This window comes from Acinonyx jubatus, chromosome C1 (genome assembly GCF_027475565.1).
Source record: "Acinonyx jubatus isolate Ajub_Pintada_27869175 chromosome C1, VMU_Ajub_asm_v1.0, whole genome shotgun sequence".
In the NCBI taxonomy this organism is placed as follows: domain Eukaryota; kingdom Metazoa; phylum Chordata; class Mammalia; order Carnivora; family Felidae; genus Acinonyx; species Acinonyx jubatus.
This window is the reverse complement of record NC_069381.1, coordinates 7,923,176-7,934,940: the sequence shown is the minus strand read 5'-3', so window position 1 is coordinate 7,934,940 and position 11,765 is coordinate 7,923,176. Positions and strand designations below refer to the sequence as shown.

Below are 11,765 nucleotides of genomic sequence, written 5' to 3'. Positions count from 1 at the left end.
AGACCATGTGTTCAGCTTCTTCCGTGGCTAAAACGATTCCTTGTCCTTTACTTGGAAATTATCTTTATTAGTTTTGTCTTTGTGGCAATGGTTTTTGGTGCGTTTGTTTTCTAAAAAGATGGGGACCATGAACAGTAGTACTAGTTGAGGTCTTTCTAAGTGTCATTCCTTGCAAAAAAAAGAGCTGGCAAAACCTGAACGTCAGTCCCCAGATGGGTTTTTGAAACTTGGCCGGGCCCTGAAACCACAAGTCCAGGACTCCTGAGCCACGGGATGGAGACCTGAACCTTGGGGATGTTTGGAGAACAGCTCTATTTCCATTCACTGATGTGTCAAGCCATGGGGACAGCACGTGGATCCCCAAGGCCGTGGGAGGATGGGTAAGCCTGCGGAGGAAAGGCTCGGTGATTTGGAACCGCGGAGGACTGCGCCTGGGCTCTGGAGGAGTGAGGTTGCAGGGTCAGCGGGCTGGCGGCGGAGAGAGGATCTATGAGGAGGGCTCTTCACTCAAGGAGGCATGCTGCTCTTTATGGCACTTTGGTCAGCTTGCCATAAACATCTTCACCAAGTAATACCATGCGGTGGCCAAATTCATTCCCACTCATGGGCACAGCTGTCAGCCTGGCCAACACAGTGCCTAAAACATGCCTCAGGTGCTAGCTGCTAAAAGTCTCCGGTGACAGACACACATACATTTCCCACGGCGGTCCCCCTGAAGCTCCACCTTGGACAGCGGCCAGTCGCCCACCTCTGTCCTCTCCCCTCTCCCTCTTTTTACACATTATCTACACTTTAACAGGTTGGGATAGTTGACCCGCTAGACAGTGACACGTGACAACGGAATCTTAAATGCACGTTGGTCTGAATTCGGGGAAACATTTCATGCTATACCTTGGTTGCCTCCGTCCTGGTTTTCCCCACCTGCTTTGAATAACTGGGCTCCACAATATGGCCACTTCTGGCAGAACCACTGCGTTTCCTCCTCGTGATCTGAAGTCGAGTGGCATTTATGGGATGGATCATGGTCCTGTACATCTAGGGACTTTTCTGCCTGTATTTTATTCAGGGCCTTTGTCTTCTTTGAACTTGGAAGGTTTGAGCTACTGCTTATACACACCATCCCAGAGATCCCATTCCCTGTTGGTGTTGAGGCGGACACCATGGTTTCACTTCCTCTACAGGAGGCGATAAGATGTCATTTATGTTCCTTCTCTTGTGAGGATACGCATGCTGGGAGCAGCTTTGTTCAGCTCACAGGGGGCATGGGATGGACTTGATCTTCCACTCCCCCCATCCCCTGACCTTGCAGTGCCCCAGGAATGCCAGGGCCCCTGTCTGGTCTCAGCTGTGCAGTCCCTGGAAGAAAGCCGCGACAGCTGACTACAAGGGGCCTGGACTAGGGCCCAGGCCGCCAGCATCAACTTAGCCTGTAACCCAGTGCTGCCAGCTCTAGTCTCATGGAGCTTACAGTCGGCCTCGGGACACAGAAGTAAACAAGCGATCAGAGCTCAGGGGTGCAAATGTCTTGACGGAGGTTGTACAGGCTGTGAGGCAAATGCCATGACCCCAGTACAGGACTGAACGCAGGCAAGCCTGTGGTAACTGGACAGAGGGGTTGACTGAATCTTACCTGCTGTGCGACCCTCTACTGAATGACCTCGTGTCCTGAAACGGCTTTGTACCAGACGTCTCCTAGCAATTCTTTGTCTTGGCTCACCTTCCCTGTAAAAGGAGCTTAGAGCCAACCAAGATACGTTGTTGCTGTAAGGCTTGAGGCTTGCACCAGCTGGTAAACACCAGCCTGTTACTCATCTGAGGTTACAGAGAACATGCTTCCCACCTCTGAGGGGAGGCCACAAAACGTCAGTCAAAAGACATCCCTCTCATGCCACCGGTAGTTTTACACCAGCTTCAGCTCCCTTCCTTGGCGTGCAAAGACCTATGCGTGTAGAGCAATTAGCATGTAATATTTGGTAATTAGCATGCTTAATGTGATTCAGATAAGTTCCTTGACATTTTCCTAAAAACAGCACGTTCCCGCCCACCCCTTCAAAGAGCAAAGCCCAGTTTGTTTGAAAAACTAAAAAGACAAATTAAAAAAACTCGCGTGCCAGTCTTATTTGGTGCTGAATATACGTGGGTTGGCTTCTAACGGGACATTGCTCGTAAATTTAGAAACTCGTTTCGAAAAAGACGCCTTATCCAGCAGCCAGCCACACGGCTCACGGGTCGGAGGAGAATCGGAGAGAAAATGGCTAGATCTCGCTTAAGTCAGGGAGCTAAGTCGGTCCTTTTCAAGTAAAACAACAACAACAACAGTGCGCCTGGCGACAAGCCACACGTCCCGTCCAACAAGGAGCCAAATTTGGGGACACGGCGAGAGCTACACTCTCCTCGTCCGCCCTGGAGCAACAACGTAACTCTGCGCCTTGCAGTGTAGCCGCCCGCTCCCGCTTCTGCACACCGAAGGCTCAGGCGGGCGGTCCGCTCGTCCCAGCGCTCGGAGGGTCCGCGCCCGGCCCGAGACGCCCGCTCCGGTCTCCCCTCCCGCGCCGGGGCGCCCCCTTGCTCCCTCCCTGCGGCCCCCGGCGCCTCCCGGACCCCGGAAAAGGGGCGGGGCCCGGGGGCCTGCACCGCCCGGCCAGCGCGGGGCCCGGGGACGGACGCTGACCCGACCCCCGCCGCCGGCCCGGCTCGCCCAGAGCCGGAACCCTCCCCGCTGCCTGGGCCCGTCCGCCCGGGCCCGTCCCCACGTGGCCCCTCGGAGCGGGCCGCACTACCCTGCTGCCGCCGACGGACAGCGCGTCCAGCCACTGACACCGCGCTGAGGGCCGGCAGCCAATGAGCGCGCTCTGAGCGCCGGTGGGGGCGGTGCCTCCGGGCCGCCGCGCTCCCGTACCCGCGCCGCCATTGGCGAGTTTGGGTTACGCCCCTGCCGGCAGGCCCCGCCCCGCCGGCCGGGTTAGGTTGCCTCACGGGCGGCGGGCGGAGCTGGTCCCGTTGTGCTGCGGCTCCGCGCGGCCTGCAGTCCCGGGCCCGCGCCCCGCGCAGCGCGCCCGCCCGCCATGGAGCCCGGCCCCGACGGCCCCACCGCCTTCGGCCCCGCTGACATCCGCGAGGGCTGGTTCCGCGAGACGTGCAGCCTGTGGCCAGGCCAGGCCCTGTCGCTGCAGGTGGAGCAGCTGCTACACCACCAGCGCTCGCGGTACCAGGATATCCTTGTCTTCCGCAGGTACCACCGCCCACCCGGCCCCGCGCCACCGAGCGCCTGCGGCGGCCCTCAGCCCAGACCGCCCGCTGCCCGCTGCTCCGGAGCCAGCCGGGATTCCTCCTGCCCGAATCTCGGTCCCGACCACCCTTCTTCCTGCCCGACCCCTGCCTTGCGCCCTTTACTTCGCCCCCCGCCGCCGGCCGTCTCTCCCCCCGCCCCTCCCCATGCAAAACTGTCAGAAGTTCTGAAGAACTAGGCCCGTCCCCTCCCGCGGTCCCGTCCCCTGCCGCGATGCCCTCCCCACCCTGCTCCCCGTCTCCCTGGGCCGGGGGCCGCCGTTTGGGGCGGTCCTCTTCCGCGGGGAGGGAGTCGGAGTCTGCGCCGACCCCACGCGCCGAGCTCCACGTGTCAGTCCCGGACACGTCAGAGCCGGGACCCCGAGTCCACCCCCACCCCCCACCCGGCGGGCCTGCCTGCCTGCCTGCCCAGCTTCGCCACGTGTCATCCCCAGTACTCCCCCCTGGGACCCCTTGGCAGGTCGGGGGAGATCCTTCTCACCCAGGGCTAGTGGGGGCACATCGCCCCCACTGCAGGGGACCCAGGTCCCTAACTGTCACTCCTGCCTTCAGTAAGAGCTACGGCAACGTTCTGGTGTTGGACGGCGTCATCCAGTGCACAGAGAGGGACGAGTTCTCCTACCAGGAGATGATAGCCAACCTGCCCCTCTGCAGCCACCCCAACCCACGCAAGGTACCCCCGCTCGGCAAGGTTCAGCCCCCACACAGGAAGCCCACTGCTCAGTGTCCCGCAGAACAGTGCGGGAGGCCCCGACGCGCATGGATGTGCCCATGCTCGGCCCAGCTGCTTCCTAAATGGTTGTCAGAAAGTGTTAGCAAAGCACAAGGGGAGTAAGTTGGGTGGGGGTGGCGGCGGGCCCACTTCACAGGGTGGGGGCTGACACAGCCTCTGAGGAGCAAACCCTTCTCACTGAGGCCCGAAGCTTAAGAAGCAGCAGCCCTGGGAGGAGTTTCCAGGAAAAGGGGACGCCTCGTGCCAGGTTCCTGAGGCAGGACAGCGTTGCTGAGAGTAGCAGATGAAATAATAAGGTCTGTGCATCAGCGGGGTTGAGAAACCTACCCTGTTCAGATGGTTTTGCGTGAGTGTATCTGCCCCGTGCGGGCGCAGGCCGCTGAGTCCTGCTGGAGCCTGTTTGGTGAGGCTGATGCTCAGCTGATGCCCTGCTTCTGACTGTTCCTCCCGCTCCTAGGTGCTGATCATCGGGGGTGGGGACGGGGGTGTCCTGCGGGAGGTGTTGAAGCATTCCTCCGTGGAGTCCGTGGTCCAGTGTGAGATTGATGAGGTGAGTGTTGGGCTCTGGGGTCAAGTCCCAGCTCCGCCCTGGGACTTGGCTGTGTTCCCTTGGGCAAGTTGCTTAACCTTGCTCAGCCTCTTTCTTCGTTGGGAGGATTCAGTAGAAGATCTGGGTAGTAAAGGGCCTTGCACGTAATAAGTGTGCCTCAATGCTGGCTCTTAGTAAGACTAAGCTGGTTTTCAAGTCAAGATCCAGGAGCGTTCCAACTACTCGTGCGTGTGTTTACCCTTTACGCTTAGCTTGTTTTTAATGAGCATCTAGTACGCAGCAGCCATTGTCCTAGATGCTGGGGCACAGTGGTGAATGGACCCGTCCAGTCCCCACCCCCTTGGAGTCTGTCTTCCAGGGAGGAAGAGACTTAAGAGGGTGATCTGGTGAAGGCGTGGGGGGAGCCGGGGGTGAAAGGAAAAGGCAGGCTCAGAGCTCACGGGTGAAGGCTGGTCAGCGCAGGCCTCCCGAGGAGGTAGATTTCAGCTGAGGCTCGGATGGAAAACAGTTGGCCACGTGGAGGCAGGGGAAGGTCCTCCTGGAAGAGGTTGGACTCGCCTCCCTCTGAGATAGCAAGAAAGTCACTCAGAAGGGACAGTTTGGTCTGGGGACAGAGAACAGGGACAGTGGGATGTGGGCCGGGGAGCAGGGAGGAGCCATCCTGCCATGACTGAGAGGGAGGTACCAGAGTGCCCCCCATCTTACAGACGTGGAAGCCGGGTTTCCACAAAATGAATGGCTTGCCCAAGTGACCGGGCGATTAGAGGGACTGCTGGAGGGCCTCCAACCCCCACGGCAGAGCCCGGTCCCTCCTCCCTCCTCAGGACGTCATTCGGGTCTCTAAGAAGTTCCTGCCGGGCATGGCCGTGGGCTACTCCAGTTCCAAGTTGACCCTACACGTGGGTGACGGTTTTGAGTTCATGAAACAGAACCAGGATGCCTTCGATGTCATCATCACTGACTCCTCAGACCCCATGGGTAAGCGAGGGATGGGCCTTGGGCCCCCCTGGCAGCCACTGTCCAGAGGCGGGGGTCCTGCGTCTTTCCTGTCTTGGTTGCTACCTCCCCAACCCAGCCCTGGCTCAGCAGAGGCACACCACGCTGTTGCCCAAAGTTCACAGGTTGGTTTCCTAGAGGAGGGTGGGGCTCTGGTCTTGGCCCACTGAGGCCTAAGTTTCTTCTTCAGCCTCTTCTCTGGTCTTAATAGGCCAGCATCAGGGCAGGGATCTAGTCTCAAACCAGGGCCCAGGGTGGAGAGTCCCCCAACAAAATGGCAATGAGAACCCCCCACCTCCCTGCCCAGGAATGGGACGAAAACATGGAGCCCTCCTCAGGCGGACAATGGATCCTTGCGCTCCTCAAAAGCACTCTCTTTGTGGTTGGTTTCTGAATCCACAGACCTGGGCTGAAATCCCGGCCCTGCCCCCTTGGCAGCTGTGAACGTGTAAAGGGGCAGTGGTGGTACTTGCCAGAGCCAGGCTCAGGAGGTCTCAGCCATTGTCCCTTGTCCCCACCACTGCAGGCCCTGCGGAGAGTCTCTTCAAGGAATCGTATTACCAGCTCATGAAAACGGCTCTCAAGGATGATGGCGTCCTCTGCTGCCAGGGTGAGCAGGCCGGCGTCGGGGGCGGGGCGGGGGTCCTCCAGTGTTGGGGGGCGCTGCCTGCCGGCGCTGATACTGCCCTGCTCTCTCCACAGGTGAGTGCCAGTGGCTGCACCTGGACCTCATCAAGGAGATGCGACAGTTCTGCAAGTCGCTCTTCCCTGTGGTGGCCTACGCTTACTGCAGTATCCCCACCTACCCCAGCGGCCAGATAGGCTTCATGCTGTGCAGCAAAAATCCGGTGAGCTGCGCTCCCTCCTGGGGCTAGGAGGGGGGGCAGGTGGGCACGAAGGCGCTTCCCTGACGCCCCCGTCCCCCACCCCCAGGGCACCGACTTCCGGAAGCCCGTGCAGCAGCTGACACGGAAGCAGGTTGAACAGATGCAGCTGAAATACTACAACTCCGACGTGCACCAGGCAGCATTCGTCCTGCCCGAGTTTGCCCGCAAGGTGAGCCGCTGGCAGGACCGGGCAGGGGGGCCCGGGGCCTCCCGAGGGTCCTCCTGAGCCCCCACGTGACCCAGCACTCCCCTGACGAGGTCTTCTGTCCCCCCAGGCCCTGAATGACGTGAGCTGAGCCCAGGTACCGCTGCCCGTGCTGCCCAGGACCTCAGGCCAGGGAGCCTCCGGGGCGCCCGGGTGTGACAAGCCCTGGACAGGACCCCCCCCCCCCCGACCCTGCCCCACCGGCGCGCCCACCAAGCAAGTGTTACAGGCCCCGGAATGCTGCCCAGCCTGCCCCGCTGGGCGGACTGTCTGTCTCTCTCAATGTGGCGTTCAGCCTCCAAGCCTATGGCAGCTGTGTATGGCACCTTCTCCGCCTTCTGTCACCCTCACTCACCAAACACGTGTATTTATAACAAAGTCTGAATCGTGTGTCCCCCGATCTTGAGTGGGCCCAGGCGGGCGCCACCTCAGCCACGGTTGGACACTCCTGTGTAGCAGGCTCCAAGGCGGCCCCAGTGTCGGGCCTCTAGGTGTCTGCCCCACGCCCTCCCTGTGTAGCCTTGGACTGGCCCTCGACCTCAGGCACCGGGGGACACAGCAGTTATCAAACTGGGCCCGCATGTGTCCTGTCCTGAGACACTGCCTTAGTCATTCCTTCACTGAACACCACAAGGACAGAGGTGACAGACCCCTGGGGCCGGGGCTGTGGGGCTGACAAGATCATGGCGGGGCCACTCGGAGGCTTTGTCGTCTCAGAAGAATTTGGGTCACTCACAGGCTTGTCAGGTGCCATCCTGGGGATCGGGGTGGGGAAGCTGGAGATGACTCCAGGCAGCTGGCTGGGGCATGCTTGGGGTCCGGTTACTTGGGCCTGTGTAAGCACATCAGGTGCCCTAACGTGGCTCAGGATTCAGACTTAGGTTCCGATCCTGCCTGCCAACCCGTGAGTGTGCTGTGGTCAATTCCCAGAAGTTCCCCCGAGCGTTGAGAGAGCTTGAGAAAACAGGTGTGGGTGGCTATACCAGGACTGTGGGCGCAGGACTGTCCCCTCTCCAAGGTGCTGAACCTCCATCCTCTGCCCCAGGCACCTTACCCTTCCCGATGACCTGCACTGAGGCTCTGCTGGTACGAGAGAAGCCACAACACGGTGCAGGTTCAGGGGGGAGGCCTCCAGCCCACCCCCATCTCAGGGTCTACAGGAAAGAGCCCTGCTCCTTGGAAAAGCCGACCTCACCAACCGCCTTCTCCGCCCTCGACAGAGGCACTGCCAGAGGATGAGTTGACCTGGAAGGGGACTTGGCAGGGCGGTGACAAGGGAGTGGCTCCAGCAGGGAGGAAGGATGCCAGAACACCCCCCTGACCTGCACCTGCCCTGGGCAGCTACCCCAGACCCGACAGTTTCAGGGGCTTGGAACTGCAGTCATCACGGGGTTGGGGAGCAAGCCTCCAGCTGCACAGATAATTCCTTGAGCGGCCGCAGGCAGGTCACTTCCCTGCTCTGGGCTCCACGCACCCCAACCCCACACCCTCACTGGACCCGGACCACCTTCTGACACCTGATCGCTAACTTTGCCAGAAACCCAGGCTTGGGGATGGGCGTTGTTCCCCCAGGTCTCCCCACTCCCAGGGAGGCCGGGTGGCGTCACGACAAGTCTGGGCCGCAAGGCAGAGTGTCCGTTAAAAGAAGATGCGGTGGCCAATTACAAAGCCCTGACCCAGCACAGGTCTTCGTTCCTTAAACCTTCACAGCTGCCTGTTAGGTACTGCGCCCGGGAGAGGCAGATGCTGCCCAGGGCCACACATCTAGTCAGCACACGGTGGGGGGTACCAGGCACCTGGCCTTCTGAGAGCCACTCCACTCTGCCCGCCCCACATGCCTCTGCAGCTCAGCCCAAGCACCCTCGGGCCCCAGCAGGGACATCACCGGGCCTCTGCTCTCAGGGCGCCTCCTGCCCCAGCCCATCTTACCAGACTCCAGGAAGGTCTGTCCCAAGGTTAACCCGAGGGATGCTGCTGGCAGGGGCTCTGGACTTGGATCTGAATCTCAACCCTGCCTCCTGCTGGCTCTGTGGCTTTGAACCACTCCGCTCCTGACTTGCTTACCCTGCCTGTAAAATGGGAGCATTCATAGCCCTTACCCATGACGGGCTTATTAAGGGGTGTAGGTGACACAGTGCTTGCTGAGTAGGTGACAATCAGGATCGCCTATCAGGGCAGAGAAAGAGGAGAGGAGGCCCCAAGGTGTAGAAAGAGGGAGGCCATCGGGAAACAAGAATGCCTCTCCTGGACGTTGAAGTTGTCCACAGCGTAAATCCCTCCACTTACCCAACTTTTAATAAAGCCTCCTTGAAGGGGTGCACGTTAGTTAGGGACTAGCACTGGGCCCCACATCGAGGTGGGTGTGATGTAGACACAGACTAATGGGCCAAAGCAGAAGGGGGGCATTCAGTGCAGACGTGGCCTGAGCCCCGAGGCCCCAGAAATGCCGGAGAGGGCCACAAACGCCCCCTCTGTGGCATGGCGGATAAAGACGTTTTGGGGTTTTGTTTTTTGGTTTGTTGTTTTTGTTTGTTTGAGTTTGGGGTTTTTTGGTTTTTTTAAGCTCTATGCCCAACACGGGGCTTGAACTCGTGACCCTGAGATCAAGAGTCACATGCTCTACTGACTGAGCCGGCCAGGCACCCCGTAGCTTTGAAGTTTACTTATTTATCAAAACTAGCCCTGCGCCGGTGTAAGGATTCCAGTAGGTGGACCATTTGGAAGGAAAATAGCGGGCCTCCTCGGCCACTGCACTTCTCGCAGAGGCGGCCACGTGTACCTCTTCAGCCGAGGCTTCTGGTCTTTGCCTTCACGTCTGGAGCATCCTGGAGCCTCTCAGCGTGGCAGCTTCAGTCATAATCTGTTGACTTTCCACTAGGGAAGCTGAGGATTTCGTTTTTCCCTTCCCTGACCCGGCCACACTCTCAACAACTAAACGATCATCTTGGGGCCACATTCAGCACGGGTGCCAGTACAGCTCTATAAACGTCACTCTCGGCTGGGACAGGAGACCAACTTCATCTGCACACCTCACTTCCCCTGGGGGTGTTTCACATCTGCTTAAATTTCTTTTAAGTTTATTTTGAGAGAGAGAGAGAGTGTGTGTGTGTGTTCTCACATTAGCAGGGGAGGGGCAGAAAGGGGAGAGGGAGAGAGAAAATCCCATGCAGGCTCCACGCTGTCTGTGAAGAGCCCTGTGCAGGGCTTGAACTCACAAATTGTGAGACCGTGACCTGAGCTGAAATCAAGAGTTGACGCTTAACAGACTGAGCCACCCAGGCGCCCCTCACATTGTCTTGATTTTTAATAAATTCATCGCCAGTTCAGCCCCGAACTTTTTACCAAATCTTGAGAGCTCTTTTTAAGATCTTTGGACTCAATATACTTCATGAGGGTCTGGACAGAATGCTAACCAGTTTTTTGCTATGAGACCCTAGTAACTGCCCCATTATAATTTATAGTTCATTCATGATTATGTTCAATGGAATGTTCAGTAACAGGAAATATTAACATACCTAGTATGCATTTGTTCATTATGATTTATACCAGAAAGTACATAGCACTCTTTTGAGAAACAATAACTACTGAAAAAGTAGGGTTTTTTTGTTAACGTATATTTATTTTTGAGAGAGAGAGACACACACAGAGTGTGAGTGGGGGAGGGGAGGAGAGAAAGGGAGACACAGAATCTCAAGCAGCCTCCAGGCTCCCAGCTGTCAACACAGAGCCCAATGAGGGGCTTGAACTCATGAACCGTGAGATTGTGACCTGAGCCAAAGCCGGATGCTTAACCGACTGAGCCACCCAGGCGCCCCTGAAAAAAAGTTTTAATGTTTAGACTCAACAAGTGTTCTGACTGCCCCTGAGCCTTGGACCACCCCTGGTGGAACTCCCTATCAGAAGTCTTGTCTCCTGGACCTCATGCCTTCCCGTTTCATGGTTTACTCCCTGGTCTTGGTGGAGCATATTCCCTAGTAACTTTCTGAGAAAGGGGACAGGGGATGCTTGAAAAATCTGACACACATGAAATGTCCCTGTTCCACTGCTTGACTGATGGGCATAGAATTTGGATAGGTATAGAATTCTATGTTGGAAATCATCTCCCTTTAGCATTTTGAGATTTGCTCTTTTCCATTTTTATGGATTATCTCTTGCTGTGTTGAAAAGTACCTCAGAGGTGGCAGATTGAAATGCTTTTCTGCAGGTCAGGAATTTGGGAGTGGCTTAGCTAGCTGGTGCAGTCTAGACTCCTCCGTAAGTTTGCGGCAAAGCCGTCGGCCAGTCACCTGGCCTTAACTGGAACCAGAGGATCAATCTCCAAGACGGGTCCCTCACCACCTTGGTGATTTGATGGGTGACCAGCAAATTACGCCAGTGGTTGCTAGGAGGCCTCAGTTCCTCCCCCATGTGGCCCCCATAGGGATACTGAGTGGCCTCACAACATGGCAGCTGGCCTCCCCCAGAGCAACTGATCCCAAAAAGAGCCAGACAGAAGTTGCAGCATCCCTTAGGGCCTGGCCACAGAGTAACACACATCTCAGCCGTATCGTACCCCCAAGCTTTAGTCTGGCAGAGGACTGTGCAGAGCCCGACGCGGGGCTCGCTCTCATGACACTGGAGTCATGGCCTGCGCTGAAATCAAGAGTCAGGCACTCAACCGACTGAGCCCCCCAGGCATCCTGGGATTGGCTAGCTTCTTAACGCTTCCAGAAGGACTCAGTGCCGCCAATCCCCAAGCCGATTTCCCCTTCCGTTGACGATTTAGAGTTGCTTTCTAGAGGGTTATTTTCACCTGTCCACTTACCCAGCTTCCAAAACGGGAACGCTGCCTCCTCTCCCATAGCCTCCGTCCTCATACATTCATGTGTTTTTAAAAATTCTCTTTCCCGGGGCGCCTGGGTGGCTCAGCCAGTTGGCGTCTGACTTCAGCTCAGGTCACGATCTCACCATTAGTGCGTCTGAGCCCCACATTGGGCTGCTCTCTGCTGTCCCTGTGGAGCCCGCTTCGGATCCTCTGCCCACCCCCTCTCTCTCTGCCCTTCCCTCACTTGCGGTCTCTCTCTCTCAGAAATAAAAGACATTTAAGAAACCTCTCTCTCCCATCTT

General features: G+C 57.8%; 1 protein-coding gene across 1 annotated transcript; it reads left to right on the top strand.

The window, feature by feature from the left end:
• The first annotated feature begins 2,951 nt into the window (after positions 1–2,951).
• SRM (spermidine synthase) lies at positions 2,952–7,037 on the top strand. The gene is made up of 8 exons (XM_027060428.2): positions 2,952–3,232; positions 3,841–3,961; positions 4,479–4,571; positions 5,396–5,549; positions 6,094–6,177; positions 6,270–6,415; positions 6,501–6,623; positions 6,730–7,037. The coding sequence occupies exons 1-8, from the start codon at positions 3,066–3,068 to the stop codon at positions 6,748–6,750; spliced, it is 909 nt and encodes a 302-aa protein (XP_026916229.1). The 5' UTR covers positions 2,952–3,065; the 3' UTR covers positions 6,751–7,037.
• Positions 7,038–11,765: the final 4,728 nt, after the last annotated feature.

Coding starts and splice junctions, on each gene's coding strand:
- SRM (XM_027060428.2), top strand. CDS start 3,066: ATGGAGCCCGGCCCCGACGGCCCCACCGCCTTCGGCCCCGCTGACATC. Junction 3,962..4,478: donor GCCACCCCAACCCACGCAAG/GTACCCCCGCTC, acceptor TCCCGCTCCTAG/GTGCTGATCATCGGGGGTGG. Junction 5,550..6,093: donor TGACTCCTCAGACCCCATGG/GTAAGCGAGGGA, acceptor CCACCACTGCAG/GCCCTGCGGAGAGTCTCTTC.